The sequence below is a fragment of the Grampus griseus genome, assembly GCF_964374135.1.
Source record: "Grampus griseus genome assembly, chromosome: 1".
Lineage (NCBI taxonomy): Eukaryota > Metazoa > Chordata > Mammalia > Artiodactyla > Delphinidae > Grampus > Grampus griseus.
Window position 1 is genome coordinate 33,733,706 of NC_139017.1, and position 19,701 is coordinate 33,753,406.

Consider the following 19,701-nt stretch of genomic DNA (forward strand, 5'->3'; position numbering starts at 1 on the left):
GAGAAGGCTTTCAGTGACCGTGTGGGCAGTATTCAGGCACGGCCCTGGGAAGGAAGGAACCGGGGCTAAGAGATGTCAGGCCAACCGAGGCCAGGATGCTGTCTATAGAATAGTCACTTTAATCAGAATACCTGAGGCTCAGGGAAGCCTGTTGCTGCTTCCATCAGGAATCTTAGGATCAAGGTCTGCTTTTACATTTATTGGTTCTTAGGAGTTCCTTGCTGCGCCCCAGTTTCTGTACAGTTGGGGAGTAGACACTGAGACCTAGTGGAAGGTACCTTGTAGCCACCCGCGCGTGTGTCATCTGGTGCTGGCCGCGGCTCCCCCCAGCTCAGATGTGCCTGCAGATAACGTATCTTGGCTTGCGTACTGCAGCCTCTAACCAATCTGATTACCTTCCCCCCACCAGCACTTTCAATCAAGGGTGGTGCCTGAGAAATTAAATGGCTCTCCCCCTCTGGCCAGGGCCTGGCTGTCTGGAAGAGGCTGGTGTGCATGGGGGTGGGGAGGAAAGATGGGGATGGGAGGGAAGGGGGGCCAGCTCAGCGGGCTCATCCGCCGCCCACAGGATCCGCAGGGCCTGCCACTACATCGTGAACCTGCGCTACTTTGAGATGTGCATCCTCCTGGTGATCGCAGCCAGCAGCATCGCCCTGGCGGCCGAGGACCCCGTCCTGACCAACTCGGAGCGCAACAAAGTAGGTGCGCGGGGGCTGACTGCCAGCCCCCGTAGTACCCTGGTACCGCCCATCGCAGCCCCTCCCATCCCAACATTAGAGATGAGCTAAGGGAAGGTTCCTGGAGAATGAGAGAGGCTTGAGAGATTGCCTGGTCCCAGTCCTCAGGGCAAAGCGTGAACCGCTTCCAGGCCAGTCCCCACCCGCAACCCTAACCCTAACCACACTGCTTACCTTTACGTTCAGCAGTGGGCCTTACACCCAGAGCCAGCCATGGCCTTGAAAGGGGGTCTGCAGTCACCCATGGGTTGGATGTGGGGTCTGACCTAGGGGCATGGGTGATGTGGGTGACATCAGGGCGCTGCAGCTCCTCCCAGGGAGCTGAGGCACCTCCTAGAGGGCCAGGGTGGATGTCAGGAGGGGTCAAGGGGGTGGGGAGGATTGGAACGGACAAGGATCCCAGGGAGGGAGAGACCTGGGGGCAGTTCGGACCCAAGACATTAAGTTCTGACCACAGGGGAGGGAAGGGCCAAGGACTGGCCAGCGGGTCATGGGGCCCCAGCAGTATCCACGGCTCCTCTCTTCCCTGCGTCTGATTAGCAGTTACAACTCCGAGCTTCTGTTCCAAGGTAGAAGTGAGCGGGGCTTGGGGTGGGCGTGCAGGAGAGCCTGTGTTGAGGGGTGTGTGTAGCCTGGTGGTCTCTACCTTATGTGTCTCACAGGTGCTGAGGTATTTTGACTATGTTTTCACTGGCGTCTTCACCTTTGAGATGGTTATAAAGGTAAGAGCCTCTAGAGCAAACCTGGGCTCTGGGGCTTGGATGGGCCACCCGTCTGCCTCTCTAGTCTGGTGCCCTTCCCCAGGACTGTCACCTCCTGATCAATGTCAGAATCTCAGCGGCGCCTCTGCTGACCCCTCCTCCAGCCTCAGATCCCAGTGAGGTCTGTCGTGGCAGGACGTGACTGTGGGGATCTGTTTAGACTGGTGCAGACCTGTGGGCATGGCCCGGGGAGAAGGCGGGCCCCCTCTCAGGCAGGCAGGAGAGGTGCTCCAGGCGTGGGGACTGTTCTCACCTCCCCAACACGCTTCCTGGTTTGAGCATGGGTACCTGCCAAGGCAGGGGGTTAGGTAGAGATGTCTTCCTGGCCTCATTTAGTCCCAACCTTACTCACTGCCCTCCACTCTCTTCCCTGCCACTAGAACACCCCACGTTACCATCTTATTCCCAGTCTCACCCATCTGAGATTTTTCTCGTCTGTGCGTATGTGGCGATGCCTGGGGCTCTGAGCCACTAACGTAAAGAGGGATGTGGCAGCTTTCGAGGAGCCAGGGAGTCTAAGTGAACCCTGGTGGCTATGAGAAGGGCCTTGGGCCTCACAGTTAGGTGGACAGAGCCTGTGGGACCTGTCCTCCTGCTTCTTGGGTCCCCGTGTGGGTTGCTTTCTAGAGGCAGTGGCAGTGGGGACATTGCCATGGGGAGCCCAGAGCTCAGGGCACGTATGACCGGCACCTCCTGGGCTCATTGATGGCTGTTCACATCCTCCTGCAGATGATAGACCAGGGCTTGATCCTGCAGGACGGGTCCTACTTCCGAGACCTTTGGAACATCCTCGACTTTGTGGTAGTGGTTGGTGCATTGGTGGCCTTTGCTCTGGCGTAAGTAACTCTTTTTTTCTCGTTCAATTCCCTTCCCTCCTTCCTTTCTGAGACGGCTGATTTGAGGGCTTCTCCAGGGCCAGTTCACTCAGTGGTGCCCATGAACGCTGCCCTGGGAGTCTGCTTCCCAGTTACCCCTCGACAGGGCTCCTGAGGGCCTTACAGCCTCAGCTCCCACGCCCTGAGTTGTGGGACTGGTGAAGGAGGAGCAGAGCGAGTCTCTAGGGAGAAGCCAAAGGCCTTGGCATTCCTCCCTTCGAGATGAGTGGGCCTGGGCAGGCACTCACCTGTGTGCCCCCATGGGCTCGGCGCGGGACCCAGGGGCAGCCGAGGTACCCTTTCATTTCTTGATTCTGTCAAACAAAGGATCAGCTTGAAAGAAAAATGCAGCGGGTAGAGCAGAGTTGGGGAATCACAGAGTCCTGGGTGTAGGGAGATTCTCTGCTTATAAGCAGAAGTACCCCAGAGCTATCCCAAGGACACAAGAAGCGTGTTAATATGATGAACTCCAGAAGGAAAGACTTTCCCAACTTTCCTTGGTAACACACTTAGGAAAACAGTCTTAAACCATTCAGGTGACTAACCATGTTCATTACGTTAGGGGATTTTTTTTTTCCTGAACACTGATCCAGGGAAGGGCTTTCCTAGCCCTCCAGGGTGTAGCTAGGAAGTAGACATATTGTCAGAGCGTTTTCCCTAAGCTAGTGGGTAGAGGGCCCCAGAAGATGAATGACAGGCTTCTGGGCTCTGTCCGTACCTTGTTCCACTGTCAGAGCAGCTTCACCCTTTGCCGGATGGCACAATAGAATATGCCCTCCAGCCTTCTGAGTACAAGAGAAAGCCAAGTGTTCTAGGCAAGACGAGCTACACTGTGTGATGGGGCACAAGGAAAGCATTTGGGAGCTTTTGTCATGGATGACAGCTACAGAAGGGAAGGAGCAAAACACCTCCGTAGGCTTGACCTTCCCAGACCCAAGTGGTCAAATAGGGATCATCTGTCCCACCTTCTCCCCAGACACTGTCAGCTTCCATCCCTATCCATCTGGCAGAGAAAGAAATGGGGTAAGAGTTAAGAAGGAATGTTCCTCAGGTGGCCAGGAGTGGGAGGAGAGATGAAAGGTCCCCAGCTGTGCTAAGAATTTGAGACCTCCCAGAACCTGGAAGTAGACTGTGTCTATTGCTGCCCCAGCTATGGGGGACCCTCCAAAGGAGAACCAGGCTGAATGTGACTTGTGACCCTGAGCTGGCAGTCAGGACAATTCCAGTGTCCTTTGTCCTTATGTGCACCAGTGTATTTACCCCGTTAGAGTCACGTGGAGTCACCTGTGCCCCTCACAAGGAAACCTCCTATCAGACGTTTCTGAACTGTTGTTCCCAAGGAGATTTCACAAAAGTATGACATTTTTCCAAGCATCTGGTCCCTGTGTGGACTCTCATAGCAAGATAAAAATAAAGGCAACTCTGGCTCTAATAAGGGGGCTCCCAGCTCCTCTTCCTCCTCCTTCAAGGGGAGAAGCACCAAAGTCTGCCTTCCTCCTAAGGAGGTCCACCTTTTCATGTTAGAGATAAATCTTACCCCTGAGTTTTTAAAGTCAAGTTCCCTTTTCATTTTTCCAACTCATTTGTGTACATTGTTCACCATATTGTTCTTCTCCCTTACTTTGATCTCGGTAAAATACGTTGTCTCTCTTTGAAGAAATAAAGGACAAGGAGAGAGGAGCATATAGGAAAGGAGCCACGTCCTCTTGGGAAAGAACGGAGTTCATTGGGGTCACAGGGCAGAGTGGGAGGAAGGGGGTGGGCTGTGGAGTCAGGAAGGCCCAGCTCCTCCACTTACCAGTTTCATGGCCTAGAGCAACATAGCAAAGTATTAACCCTCTTAACCTCCGTTTCTCATCTCTGACATGGAGACAAAATACTGTGTGTCAAGGGCTTAGCCCAGACCCTTACCGAGTGTGAGCGATCAGTAAACGTGAATTCCCTTCCTTATGCTTCCATTCTCCATCACGTCATGAAGTCCGAATATGGAGTAAAATGTGTGTTGAGACATAACGTACACAAAAAGTTGAACACAGGCTGGTTTCCAAGACTTGGTTGTTGTGCACACACACCTGGCCTGTGTTGGTGCCAGTGGGAAGGAGGTGTGTGTTAAAGGAAGCCTCTGCACGCCTGCCACATGTCCACAGTCCAGCTGTGTCTCCTCAGATCCAGAGCAGTGACGACGGGCTGGAGGGTTGTCATCTGTCTTGTTCTTTCTTTGTGCCCTTTGAAACGTGGCAGTGGTAGCTTTGGTGTTTGTGGCAGGGGAAGCCTTAACAGCCCCGGAGCCGAAGCCTCTCTGTTGGTCCTCAGACCAGGTACAGTGCAGGGTACCCCAGAAACCCCCTGGTTCTGGGGTCCACGTGTATTGTGATGGATTGAGCGTTATGATCCATTGCTTGCTTTTTTGTTTGTTTGTTTTTTGCGGTACGCGGGCCTCTCACTGCTGTGGCCTCTCCCGTTGCGGAGCACAGGCTCAGCGGCCATGGCTCACGGGCCCAGCCGCTCCGCGGCATGTGGGATCTTACCGGACCGGGGCACGAACCCGCGTCCCCTGTGTCGGCAGGCGGACTCTCAACCCCTGCGCCACCAGGGAAGCCCCATTGCTTGCTTTTAGTGATTTCACTTCTTGAACTTTTTATTCATTTCTCTCCAAAATGTAAATGGTACTTGCTCATCCTTCTCCATGCACACTCTCTCTTTTGTTAGCATCCTTCTAAGCTTGCCATGCCCATTTCCTCTCCCCTTTCTCCTGCTTATGGGACAGGCTCACACCCCCCTCCTCTGGCCTTCGTCACGTTTGCTGAGGTCCAGGTAATGCTTTCTCTTGCTCGTATGCTCATGCTTTCTAACTCTGTTCTCCCCTTTCCTCATTAAGGGCACAGAGAATTCAGCTCTCCTATCACTTTGGTAGGGTTAGCCAGGGTTTCCCCTGACAGCAAAGCAAGGGCCTGACCTGAAACGGGTTGACATCGGAATAAGGCCTACGTCCCCCTGCAGGGCTGTGGTCAGGGGCTCAGGCCAAGAGAACCACGTGTGAGTTTTTCTGTAGGCCTCTCAAGGACATCCCTCCCTGTGGATAAAACTTTGATTGTCATATCCCATATTTTTGCCCCTAAGAATGTCCACCATTCACATAACCTTACTCCTGCTCTATCTCTCTCTCTCTCCTTGAAATTGAACCTTGTTTTACTGAGGCTTCTGCAAACGTTATTGCTCAATTTGAGCAGAACTGATGGCGATTGTCATGGTAATACCTTTCCGTGGCTCCTCAGAAATCAGAAGTGACTTGGTATCTCTTCCACCGCTGGCGGCCAGAGCCTTCTGAGGACCCAGCCAAAGTCCCAGGAGCAACACCCCAACCAAGGGGAGAAAATGGCCTCTAGCTGAATTCTCAGAGAAAGCTGAGCCCTTCTGCTGCAGCGGTCTGCCCCTGCCATCATGTATATTTTCTAGGAGCGTGTATGTTGTTTTGTATTGGCTGGAAGGGGATCTCTCTTCTTTATAGCTGCATATGTGAAGTGAAGGGATTCTTTATAATGTAAACTCGACGGATTCCATGTGGGCACTGTATTGACTTTTGAGGAGGAGGGGAAGGGGGTTTATTTTCTGAGTGTGGGCATAGCAAAGGATAAGAAAGTAAATGGAAAGATACCTGTATTGCACCCTTCCTGTTCTGCCGAGTCCACTTTTACATTATAAAGCATTTATAAGAACGCTCAGGTCTCCCTCCACAAGCCCAATACCTGTATAGAGGGGGCAAAGTTTTGACAGAGGTTGGCTACAGCTCTCCCTCATCCCACTGCCCTCACAACACCCTGCTTTCTGGGCCACGTGGGGACACGGAGTGTTTGCCAACTATAAATATCCTGACTGTGCCTTTTCCTCTCTGTGATTTCAAGAAAAATCTGGTGAGTGACTGGGCCTTTGAAACCTTTCTCTTTTATCTTTTTCTATTTGAAAAAGAGGGATTCTGCTGTTTGATAATTATTGTCCACTGAAAGACCAGAAACTGCTTTTCCCACTTTTCTCACACCCTGTTGCCATCACTTCTGCTTCCCGGTCTGCTGGGTGGGAAAGCAGGGATGGTTCCAGCCTTGGCATTTCTGGGTATCTGCACATTGGACACACCCCCTCACTTTGGGGCACCCCCCCAGAGTCGGCTGCCTTGTAGGGGGGTCATGTGTCCACTGTGCAGGTTGAGTACATAAACCTTATGGGATCCTGCCCATTGATGGCGATGCTGTCCGGCCCTCAGGCTTCCCGTCTTCCGTGTTTAGTGAAGGGCTTCTGGCAGGCAGGTGGGCGGGGCCAGGCCAGCACCTCAGTAGGGACCGCAGGGGAGGATGGGAAGGGTGTGATCCTGCACTCCAGCCCAGGCCCCTCCCTCCTCTTCATTCCTATTGCTCTACAACATGTTACTTGACCAGCTCAAGTCAAGCACCAGGTGAGCTGTCCTGGGTTGGATTCTAAATAGTAAATTCACAGCTTATGATAGCTTCTCAACACAAACAGTTGAAAAGAAAAATAACTAGCAATTCAGCTCCCACCTCCTCCCCAGCACGGCTGTGTACATCAGTCAGTCATGCAGGCTCTCAGGCAGCTGACGCCAAAGCTTCCCGTTACCGTTTTCCATCATAGCAGGGCACGAGGTAAGGTCAGGGCTCCCTGGCACGCAGGGGATCTGGATCACAGCCGCACTTGGCCTTTCATTATTCAGTCCTTAGCCAGAAAAGAAAAACATGAGTCAATCGCCTCTTGATGCCAGAAGGAACCGGAATTCCCACGTTAGCTTTTAGTACCTTCTTTTCATTGAAGTATGTCACTTTCCTGACACTTGACAGTCTGCCCTAGTCTCTAAGATGGATAAGGTCTTTTGAACGCATTCAGAACCAGCCACAGCAGCAGAGCCGGTTCTGAATTCATTCAACGAGATACACAAGCACAGACAATTTTAGACTTGGAAATGGTACTCTGGTTCTGGTTTTGCATTTGAGGCTTTGTGTTGGTGAAGGTGGGAGTGTGCATACATGAGAAAGGAGTGACTACTTAGAACTGAAATGCTGGTACGTGCTCACACTCAGCGGAGCTTGGTAATAATGGAACTGATACTTCACCTTACACCTGCCTGACCCTTTCTCCTGTCCTTTGCTGTCTGCCTGGGTCTGAGGCAGTCCCCTCAAACCTCAAGTTTTGCCTCGGGGTTTCTTTCTTGACAGCCCCCATTCTTTTAAAAGTGAGAGGGGTGTCTCCCGCAGGAAGCTCTGACTACTCATTAATCTTGTAGGGGGAAAAAGGGTTGACAAAGTCCTACTCCGTTCAAAGAAGACCCATTTACCACTGAGCCAGACAGTTCATCCAGTTCCACTGCTCTGTGGAAGAGAATGAAGGATTAAAATTAAATGTAGCCGTCAGGTAGCCCGTTAACTGTGGATTTAGGATGCCAGCTGAGCTGGAATTAGAAATTTCCAGCTGTGAGCAGATAGAAGGTTGTCATTGCTTGAGACTCCAGCCTTAAGAGTCACCTCAAGAGTGACTTTATCTGACTTTGGACCCCAGCAGGGACACTGAAGATGATTAATGTCCATGGACTCTTGGGATTCCCACTGCTGCATTTTACACCCTAGCTGCCTTGCAAACAGGGTTTGGGAGGGAAAAAGGAAGGTCGTAGTGGCAGCCACACGAAGGAAGTGTCTGAAAGAAAGACAGAAGTTCCCAGTCTACCTGTTCTTGTCTTTAAGCCCCAGCGTGCATGTTTTTTTTTTTTTAACATGTTTATTGGAGTATAATTGCCTTACAATGGTGTGTTAGTTTCTGCTTTATAACAAAGTGAATCAGTTAGACATATACATATGTTCCCACATCTCTTCCCTCTTGCGTCTCCCTCCCTCCCACCCTCCCTATCCCACTCCTCTGGGTGGTCACAAAGCGCTGAGCTGATCTCCCTGTGCTATGCAGCTGCTTCCCACTAGCTATCTATTTTACGTTTGATAGTGTATATAAGTCCATGGCACTCTCTCACTTTGTCCCAGTTTACCCTTCCTTCTCCCCAATATCCTCAAGTCCATTCTCTGGTAGGTCTGTGTCTTTATTCCTGTCCTGCCCCTACATTCTTCAGAACCATTTTTTTTTTAGATTCCATATATATGTGTTAGCATATGGTGTTTATTTTTCTCTTTCTGACTTGCTTCACTCTGTATGACAGTCTCTAGGTCCATCCACCTCACTACAAATAACTCAATTTCGTTTCTTTTTATGGCTGAGTAATATTCCATTGTATATATGTGCCACATCATCCTTATGCATTCATCTGTCGATGGACACTTAGGTTGCTTCCATGTCCTGACTATTGTATATAGAGCTGCAATGAACATTGTGGCGCATGACTCTTTTTGAATTATGGTTTTCTCAGGTTTTATGCCCAGTAGTGGGCTTGCTGAGTCATATGGTACTTCTATTTTTAGTTTTTTAAGGAACCTCCATACTGTTCTCCATAGTGGCTGTATCAATTTACATTCCCACCAACAGTGCAAGAGGGTTCCCTTTTCTCCACACCCTCTCCAGCATTTATTGTTTCTAGATTTTTTGATGATGGCCATTCTGACTGGTGTGAGATGATACCTCATTGTAGTTTTGATTTGCATTTCTCTAATGATTAGTGATGTTGAGCATCCTTTCATGTGTTTGTTGGCAGTCTGTATATCTTCTTTGGAGAAATGTCTATTTAGGTCTTCTGCCCATTTTTGGATTGGGTTATTTGTTTCCTTGGTATTGAGCTGCTTGTAAATTTTGGAGATTAATTCTTTGTCAGTTGCTTCATTTGCAAATATTTTCTCCTATTCTGAGGGTTGTCTTTTGGTCTTGTTTATGGTTTCCTTTGCTGTGCAAAAGCTTTGAAGTTTCATTAGGTCCCATTTGTTTATTTTTGTTTTTATTTCCATTTCTCTAGAAGGTGGGTCAAAAAGGATCTTGCTGTGATTTATGTCATAGAGTGTTCTGCCTATGTTTTCCTCTAAGAGTTTGATAATTTCTGGCCTTACATTTAGGTCTTTAATCCATTTTGAGTTTATTTTTGTGTATGGTGTTAGGGAGTGTTCTAATTTCATTCTTTTACATGTACCTGTCCAGTTTTCCCAGCACCACTTATTGAAGAGGCTGTCTTTTCTCCACTGTACATTCCTGCCTCCTTTATCAAAGATAAGGTGACCATATGTGCGTGGGTTTATCTCTGGGCTTTCTATCCTGTTCCATTGATCTATATTTCTGTTTTTGTGCCAGTACCATACTGTCTTGATTACTGTAGCATTGTAGTGTAGTCTGAAGTCATGGAGCCTGATTCCTCCAGCTCCATTTTTCTTTCTCAAGATTGCTTTGGCTATTCGGGGTCTTTTGTGTTTCCATATAAATTGTGAAATTTTTTGTTCTAGTTCTGTGAAAAATGCCATTGGTAGTTTGATAGGGATTGCATTGAATCTGTAGATTGCTTTGGGTAGTATAGTCATTTTCACAATGTTGATTCTTCCAATCCAAGAACATGGTATATCTCTCCATCTGGTTGTATCTTCTTTAATTTCTTTCATCAGTGTCTTATAGTTTTCTGCATACAGGTCTTTTGTCTCCTTAGGTAGGTTTATTCCTAGGTATTTTATTCTTTTTGTTGCAGTGGTAAATGGGAGTGTTTCCTTAATTTCTCTTTCAGATTTTTCATCATTAGTGTATAGGAATGCCACAGATTTCTGTGCATTAATTTTGTATCTGCTACTTTACCAAATTCATTGATTAGCTCTAGTAGTTTTCTGGTAGCATCTTTAGGATTCTCTATGTGTAATATCATGTCATCTGCAAACAGTGACAGCTTTACTTCTTCTTTTCCGATCTGGATTCCTTTTATTTCTTTTTCTTCTCTGATTGCTGTGGCTAAAACTTCTAGAGTCAATTTTAAACCTGATAAAATTTCACCAATTAGCCAGGCAGTGTACAAAAATTCTGCTTATACAGTTAGTAGCAAAGCGTAGCTAAGTGTTATCAAATGATTATATTTAAATCATCTGTAAAAAGCTCATGAATTTTTTCTTAAACAATATGCTGCAGTTGATGTATTTGAAGAGTCTGTTCTCCTGGTTTGGTAAAACGTCTCCCTTGCAATCTTGTTGACTTGGATAATGGCTTAAATGACTCTTGTATGCAGGGATTTGGGAGAGGTAGTTTAGCCTAGCCCATGTGTAAATTTATGCTATATTTTAATTAATGGGGACTACGTTGTTGATGCTTTTCCTGACCCTGTGGCTTTGTTAGCCAGTATTCCTTTCATTTCAAATGACAATTTTCAAGTTCGTACTGAATGTATGTTAACAAAACTGAGAACCCAAGCATGTTTTTTTGCAGCCACTCAAAATCCTAGCTTTTCAGTAGCTCTTCTGCAGACCTGTTTGAAAGATGTGCAGAGCAATGACTAATCTTTATTTTACTTTTGGCCTGTGTCTGATTACTATCCTTGGCTCAACTCTGTAGGAGTCAGAATGGGACTAATAGCCCAGTACTTTGGCAACCACAATCAGCTGTTAAGATCAGAGTGTACCATCGAAGCATTCCACTTCCCAAACCAAGGGAGACACACACACACACACACACACACACACACACACACACACACACACACACACACACACACGTCGTCAGAGATCCCCTTTGTTCTATAGCGTGACATTTTACTAGGATCCTGGGACAAAATTAATTGTAGAGAGCAAATTCTGTCCTGGAGAAAAAAATTTTGAACTTTCCTTCAATACGATGGGCATCTGTGAGTATGAACCCATTTAGAGTCTACTGGATATAAAGGTCTTGGTGTTAAGGACCTGGGCTAATGGAAGGTGAAAGCCTGGACCACTTTGTTCTCTCATTTCAAGGATTTGGAAGATTCTCCCTGAGCTTTTGCTAAAGATGAATGTAGCCTGGGGAAAAGATGGTGACCTATTTAGTTATTCTGGCAAAATTTTCAGTCAAATGATTCCATCTTTCCCAAGCATTTAGCTTGCAGTTATACCTTCATTTGTTTGCTTGTTTATTTAAGGCCTGTCTTCCCTCCTAGATTAGGAAGGGACCTCATTTGTTTTGTTCACAACCGTGTAGTCAGTACTTAGAATAGTGCCAGACATTTATTAAGGACTCCATCAGTGCCGTTATATGAATGGATAAAGGTATGTTTGGCTGACCTACCACGTGCCCAGTCTCATGCATGAGAAGACACTGTTATAACTCAGGGGAAGATATTTCCTCTGCCTTCTGAGCATTTGGAGATTATCACATGAGGGATTTAAGGTTTATAAGGACTTGGGTTTAATTCTCAAACCACCATTCATTTGGCATTTACAGTGAAAATTAATATAATTTTGAATGTGGAATCATTCACTGAATAAAATGGTCATTGGAAATCTTTGCTTGTGGTATATGGTGGTGTAACATAGGTTTGTGGTAAGTAAAAAAAAAATTAAAAGAAAGGAAAAAAAAATACCCTTCACAGCCAACTGTCAACCAAGAAGCAAAGGCTGAATTTTAAGCACTTCTTCATAGCAGCTGGCTGTTCACCCGTGGCACTGGGGCTCACTTACTGAGATCTTATGCAAGGCACACGTTCCACGGGCTGCAGTTCTGTTTGCAGTTAAGTGGATTTCAAGGATCTGTTCCAGCTCTAGAATTTGGTGAGCTGTTTGACAGAGCCTAGAACCAAAAACTTGCTGGTGCAGAAGCTTAATGGTGCAGAGCAAGAGCTCTGAGCATCATATAGACTTGGGTTCAAGTCCCAGCTTGCCCTGCCACTGCTGGGCACTCAGCCTCTCGGCATCTCATCTGTGAAATGGAGATAATAATACCTTTGTCCGAAAGTTATTAGGACGTCCGAATAAAGAGTTGCACTAAAAGTGCTTAACAGAGTCTGGCCAAGAGTAAATATTCAGAAAGTTAGCTTTTATTATTTCTATCTCAAATGTTTCATGTTTATGCTCTCCATCTTTATTTTTGTCATTTTTAAGCCTCACCAATAGAACTGGGATGATTTGTCTGCAAGCTACACGGTAAATAGCTCACAACGGACAGGTGGTCATTTAATTTATCAAAAGGCATCCCTTTATGTGACATCAGGACCTTGATAGACAATGCCTTCCCCCGTATTTCAAGGTGGTTTTATGGTATGGCCCATCTGTGCTTTTGAGAGATGTCAGAGTAGCCCTCTCCTGGACATGGTGTCTCACTCTTCAAATGAACTCCTTCATAAGCATAAGTATGCCACCATGTCTTGAAACTCCTTTTCCAAGACATAGTTTCTGGCCCAGATCAGGCATTTTTTCCTCTAGCCTGGCTTCTTATAAATTCACTGGAAACAGAAGGAGTTTGTCTGAAGGCTACTAAGGAAATGGAGGTGAAAGACTACATTTAGAAAACTCCAATTCAGCGGGGCTCCATGGAATAAAGTACACATGGGGAATGCCATATAGTTCGAGGCAGCGTCCCTAACACTTGCAAGAGGTCCTTTGCCTCTGCAGGGTAGAGAGGTGGGTGTGGAGCGATGGTGTGCTGGCTCTTCCTCTTCTTCACAAAGCGTGCGGACTCTGCAAGTGCCAAGGCTGTAAGCGGGATCTCTAGGGTCTGGGCATCTCCAATTTCCCGTTGTCCTAAAGTTCTCTTTTCTCCCTGAATTTACTGACTATCTCCCTTCTCTCCATTACCTCTCCTCCTTTTTTTTTTTTTTTTTTTAACTGCTTTCTGCTTGGATCCTCCATAGGAATGCCTTGGGGTAAATATTTTTTTCTTCAGTTTTCTTTGAAGTAAAAAAATATGGGGAGTGGGTTGGAGGAGGGAGAAAGTATGGTTGAGAGGGAAGGAACTGGCTCACTAAGAAAGGAGTGGTGAGTTTATGTGAGTGGTGTGTTTTCATTGATATCCAAGAGAACAGAAACTAGGAGTCACCAAGCCTTCTTGGGAAATGATCATTCTTATTGGTTTGGATATGTTTTCAGCCTATATGTTGCCTTTTTAGAAAGGTAGATAGACGATCCTACTAAAGTAAAAGAGTTTATAAAATATACAAAGCCCACGGATGCAAAAGGCCATTGATATCAATGTGATACTTTTGGGTTATCTATAATCAGATCTAGAACGGAGTAAGAGCAACTTACACATCATGGATTGTAACCATTTAAGAGGGTCTCAAAATTCACCTTCTAGGTGGTCAGCCTTCCATTAACCGTCTTCCTGCCTTGCCTTGTATGAAGGAATGGATGGCCTTTGATCTCCCTATTTGGAGGATGGGTATGGCAGGAAGGACAGGGTGAAAAGCAGGCAGAAGCCTTGTAGTTCCCATCTGATGTTCTAGATGGATCCCATTTCCTCCGATAGTTGGTGTCATGGTGATCTGGGCCAACGTGAGGAAAGAACCAGAACCTGAGCTCACTATTTAGAGTCTCATTTTCTACCATCTGCATGTTTTACAAATTGCAGTTGTTTGACTCGAATGCAAAGATCTCAAGGGATGGGCAGGGTGGAGAGAGAGATGCAGGTTGATTTACTCATTTCCTTCCTAAAAATAGAAAGATGTATTTTGTCTACTAGGAGCAAACATTTCCGAGAGGCTGAAGAGGGAGGGTCATCAGCTGTAGGGCAAGGATAAAGGTGGGCGGGGGCTGCAGTTTGGGCCTCCTCCAACTGCAGGCTCTCTGCAGCTTGTGCTAGGTGCAGAGAGCTGGAAATGGGAAGGGACTGCTGGAAGAGCCACTCGCACAGAGATAATCGGGATGTGAGCCCAAGTCCTGGCTAGAAGCCTGCATGACGTCAGCAGCCCAGCCCAGCATGGGTGTCATGTCCCCACCAGCCTTCCTTACCCTGCTCTCCCCTGAACTCATGAACTGTGCAGAGGTGACAAACCTAGAGCTGAAGGAAGGACTAGGTAGAGTCCTCTGATGAGACTTGCTGTCAACCATGGCTCCCTATTCAATTCAGCACATGCTCTTTGAGAGCGTTCTACTGAAGACTCCCTAGGCTAGGCACCACGCCTGTCCACAATGGGCTACGGTCATGTTCCCCAGTCGATTGATCCTCCATTTCCATTTGGTCAGTGTGGTCATGAGCAGCATTGCTCCGGCTGTTAGGGGTAGGAAGTGTTGATTAACGTGTGTGCACGGGTGCCTCTGTGGTGTGCCTGTGTCTTGCCCTTTGTGAGTATGCATGAGTGTGCGTGCATATGAGTGTGTGCATGCTGGGGAGTGATTGGAAAATGTTCCCAGAAAGTGTTGTTTGGGGTCTACTCTGACCCAGTTTCAGGCCTCTTGCCCACCTCTTTCTCCCTTCTCCCTGTTGCTGTTAACGTAGTAGTGTGCCTGTCACTTTAACTGTCCCCTGTCCTGTGATTTCCCGGGGCTTCTCCCCTGCAGAAGCAACAAGGGCCGGGACATCAAGACCATCAAGTCCCTGCGGGTGCTGCGTGTGCTGAGACCGCTGAAGACCATCAAGCGCCTGCCCAAGCTCAAGGTAACGTTCGCCAGTTTCTTCCCATCAGCTCCCCTTCCTCTAGAGAGAGACGCCTAGGTGGCCTGCTTTTGGAGAATTATTTCTGGGGATATTCTTTTTGCTCACACAGAGACCGAGATTCTTTTCATCTGCTTGAACTAAGGGTCTGAGTTTCAAAGGAAAATAACCAATATCCTAAAAAATCTATCACTAAGGACTTTTGCCCCACCCTGTGTGGGAAGTCATAGGAAGAACGCTGTGTGGCTTTATCCTGGAGCCTCCTGTGTCATTAAGGTGGATCAGACACCACAATGGAAGGAGCATGAGCCCTGCGTGTTGTGGTCCACATACTACGTCAGACCAAGTCACCTGGGCTGGTTTCTTTCCTCATGATTCTAGAGAAAGAAAGAATCTTCTAGCCCTGACCCTTCATATCTTAGAGGCCAATAACTTGCCCAAGGACACAGAGTCATTTTGGGCACAAGCAGAGAAGAAATGGGGAAGTGAGCTCACACAACTAAGTTCTCCCTGTTGCCAGGACCTGTGTCTTCATAGGTCTATTATCTGGGGTCTCCTGCCCTCTGACCTGCTCACCCACCCTGAGCTCCTTCCCTGAGCCTTCCTGCCCTTAGGTTGCTGGCTTGTGGAACCCGCCTCTCCCACACAGATCCCTTGCTGTTATGGAAGCTGAAGCCTCATGGGAGAAAAGTTTTTCCTTCCTGAATTCCTGCAAATGAGAGCCAGCCACCACCAGGGAGGGAACAAGGGACTCCCCTGCTCCCCAGTTCCTCTTTCCCATTGGGTTTGCCTCACCTCTGATATTCCCCACCAGTCCCTCCACCGCCACCCCAACTGCTTCCCTTTCAGCCCTCTGGCTCTGCAGAGAGGTGTTAAACCAACCAGGTTGATCAAAGGCTTAAGACCACAGGAAGGTCTTTTTGGAAGACCCCTAACTGGCTGAGACGTGGCTTCCTCTCAGAGCCCAGGGCCCTGGCCTCCTGCGTGGATTCCCGAGGAGAGGTACTCGTGCTCCAAAGGAAGTGTCCTCACTGCCTGCTCTCCTCCTCCACTGCCCTGCCTTCCCTCCTGGATCAGGCACCTCCCACGGTATCAGGAAATCTTTCACACGCTGTTCATTATAACCCTCCACCTGGTGACAGGCCCCAGCACAGGGCCTGGCCGGGCTCAGTGCCTGTGAACATTCATTCCTTTCTGCCTTACCCCCAGAAAAATTTGGCCGGGAGGCCTGGGGCCCTAACCAATGTTGTTAGCTGCAGCCCAGGTCCACTGGTCTCCTCCTCTGAGCTATGTTGGGGTCCTGAGGAGGGCTTGGACAGGATGATGAGATTAATTAACAGGCTGAAGAAGGCGACCCAACCTTGGTTAATTCCAACTAATTAGGAAGGGCTGGCTCTTTGCTCTGCAGCTCCATAACCTGAGGGAAATGTAGGTGGATCTGATAATTCCACGAGGCTGCGTGTCACTCACATTCCCTGCAGTGCTGAACTAATTAAACCAGCAGTGTTCACCCAGCGCTGTGAAGAGGTAACTGCTCAAATGCAGCGCCACTGTGGGGCTAGACTCTTCAGTGAGCTAAACCTACAAACCTAGAAAATAACCTAAAAATGGTTTGAAATGTGTTGAATTCCCATGTAACTATTCATGGCTTAGGGCCTACAATGGATTCTTCAGAGGGAGATTCACTGCCTTGAACTGAAGTGCAAGTTCCTGATTCTGTCCATCTGATCCTCCCATCTCTAAGAGAGGGTGGCTCTTACCCCTTCCCACATCACCTGTTGAATCTTCATCCCCAGCACAGCCAGCTTTAAACTAGAGAACATTTACGTGAAGTGTGGAATGTAATTGGGGTAAATGTGTGAACTCATTACAAAATATCATTAAAATGAACAAAGATGAGAGTTTATTATCACTCCCTGATCTATTTAGAAAGGCTAAGAGAAAACAATACATATTCAGTATATAAATCAAATCTAAGAACGTGCCCCAAATAGATGAAGTTACGGATAAGCTATTTAACGCCTAAAACAGGCTAAATGATTTCAAGGATCCCTTTTCTGGAATAAATTTCTGTTTCACACTAAGTGGAGTGCCCGTAATAGGATTCCACAAAGGACTCCCTCCACTGCCTGATACCATCTTGGTCTCTACTGCTTTGGGTTTCCTTCCAGATTCAGAACATGTGTTCCCCTCCTAAATTATACGTTCCTACAGTCATGACCAGCTTAGAAAACAGGTCCGAATCCCATGAGTGTCACTTCGTCCTAGGGTGCTATCTCCTAGGGCACCTTCTCAGTGGGCTGGCTGGTGGTAGTCTGGGTCCAACTCAGCTGTAGGCAAATACACAGGCCATTTCAGGGATTCACACACCAGGGCTCTTTTTTCTGTTCACAGGCTGTCTTCGACTGTGTGGTCACCTCCTTGAAAAATGTCTTCAACATACTAATTGTCTATAAGCTCTTCATGTTCATCTTTGCTGTCATCGCAGTTCAACTTTTCAAGGGCAAGTTCTTCTATTGCACAGACAGTTCCAAGGACACAGAGAAGGAGTGCATGTAAGCGCCACCAGCACATACCACTCACTTTCTGCTAAAGTGCGTTCTGCCAAGGTCCACACAACCCTTTACAGATAGGTCTTTTCTTTCCCCCTTTCTTAAATCCATTCCTCTTTTGGGAAAAAAGGCAAAATAAGAAGTTGCCACATTTTGAGTGAGTACCTCTTTTGTGTCAGACATGGAACATAGCATTTTGCATCAGGTTTTAATTTTAAATCTTTCTAATGACCTTTTGAGATAGGTTTTATTTGCACATTATAGGTGTGGAAGCCTAGGCACAGAAAGTTTAAGGAAGTTGCTCAAGGTTATACAGTGACTAGTGAAAGGACTAGGATTTAATCTTCCATGTCTGTTGGGCACCAAATCTCATTTTTATTCCATGATAATACACTGCCTTAATAAAATCCCCTCTTGCTTGAGTTTGAATGCTGATAATTACTACTGTACATTATCAAAGTCCCTAGAATTTCTTTGCTCTTCCATGAGCTATAGTGAAGAGGTTCTGGTTCACTTCTGCTCTGGTTTTAGAGGAAACTATGTAGATCACGAGAAAAACAAGATGGAGGTGAAAGGCCGAGAATGGAAGCGCCATGAATTCCACTATGACAACATCATCTGGGCCCTGCTGACCCTCTTCACCGTCTCCACAGGGGAAGGATGGCCTCAGTGAGTGATGGGTTTGGCTTGGCATGCTTGTCTGTGAGCTGGGCTAGGGCCATGTGTTTGCCTTGAGAAGTTGATTCGAGATAAGCAAGGCTAACCCTTTGTTATTGTACCAAGGAAAGTAAGTGGTTATGAGTAGGTAAGACGGGCAGGAGAGAGGAAAAATGAAAATCCTTCAGGCGGGAATCAGGAGGGAGCTGACGAAGTCAGGGAAATATTTGAAACACAGTGTTTCAGCCCATGATCAAGGAGTTGAATAGAGCCATCTGATTCCTACAGAACAAATGAGTTTTGAACAGCTCTCCGCACCGTAGGAGAGTCCCTGAGGACTGTTTTAGACAGATTTATCCTCCGAGTTGGCCCTGGACATGAGGGTCAAGGGTTAAGGATGCGGTGGCAGAACCCAGAGATGCTTTCTGTGGTCATACCTCACATGTCAAAGACAACAGAATGCAGTTTTTATGCTGCTCGTAGCTGCAGGCTTATTTTTTCAGAGACTTGGCGGTAGCCAAGACACTACTTTCTGGTGGCAGCAAAATGCCAAAGGGAAATTCAGGAGTCTCTTGGTATTTTATGACAACCTCAACTATAAAGTAATGTCACTCTGGTGTTAGGGAGTTGGATGCGTGATGGCACCGGGGCTAGAAAGAGCAGTGGATTGGGGGTCCGCCAGCTTGGTTGTGGAGCCCCAAATTCACGGAGGATCCACCAAGTTTAAAAAGTCAGATAAGAAAATACAGTAGATGGTACATCTGCTAATGAAGCCTTGAGTCACAGCAGCTTCCAACATTGCCGTCCACCATCCGTGCCCTCTCGTTCTGTCCCCAGAGTTTTGCAGCATTCTGTCGATGTGACAGAGGAAGACCGAGGCCCGAGCCGCAGCAACCGCATGGAGATGTCCATCTTTTACGTGGTCTACTTTGTGGTCTTTCCTTTCTTCTTCGTCAACATCTTTGTGGCTCTCATCATCATCACCTTCCAGGAGCAAGGGGACAAGATGATGGAGGAGTGCAGCCTGGAGAAGAACGAGGTGAAACGAGGGGTCTGGAGTGTAGGGCCAGGGGGCGCTCTGGAAAGGACTCTCAGACCAGCAGTGTCAGGAGGAAGACAGAATGCTCTCCATTTTGTTGTGAATTAGAGAGAGAATTGGGGGGAAATGCATTAGCCAGTCATTAAATAAATGTTTTTGGAGTATCCGCTCTGTTTAAAGCCCAGGTATGAGACACAGAGAACTGGGAGGGATGTAAGGTGTTTAAGATGCAGCCCCTGCGTTTATGTGGCGCATCGTCTGGAGGTGGGGGTGAAAGACGTGTGCCAACGTTATAACGTTAACACGTCTGCTTCCCTTCCTGCAACCCTCAATGGTGTATATTTGCTGTAAGGGCAGGGAACCTGTCTAACTTATTACTGCTTTTGTAGTAACAAGTGTAGTTCTGACACATTGTCGGGTCCATCGTTTTTATCCTGGAACTGAACTAGAAATTGTTAGAGTCCATAAGAGAAATGCAAATAAAGTGCTATGGGAATGCACAGGGAGATAGATTTTTACTTCTGACTGTGAGCTTCCTGCCCAAATATCTAAGTCTTGTGCTGT

At 47.4% G+C, this 19,701-nt stretch overlaps 1 protein-coding gene across 3 annotated transcripts in view; it reads left to right on the top strand.

The window, feature by feature from the left end:
• CACNA1E (calcium voltage-gated channel subunit alpha1 E) overlaps positions 1-19,701 on the top strand; it is a gene marked incomplete at its 5' end in the record, with an annotated part of 295,319 nt that overhangs the window by 235,075 nt on the left and 40,543 nt on the right. For all 3 annotated transcript variants that reach the window (XM_082675182.1, XM_082675183.1, XM_082675184.1), the window contains 8 exons: positions 569-698; positions 1,400-1,459; positions 2,228-2,334; positions 13,151-13,162; positions 14,796-14,892; positions 17,284-17,444; positions 17,973-18,110; positions 18,936-19,137. In XM_082675182.1, coding sequence (XP_082531308.1) covers positions 569-698; positions 1,400-1,459; positions 2,228-2,334; positions 13,151-13,162; positions 14,796-14,892; positions 17,284-17,444; positions 17,973-18,110; positions 18,936-19,137 — 907 coding nt within the window. The remainder of the gene's footprint in view (positions 1-568; positions 699-1,399; positions 1,460-2,227; positions 2,335-13,150; positions 13,163-14,795; positions 14,893-17,283; positions 17,445-17,972; positions 18,111-18,935; positions 19,138-19,701) is intronic.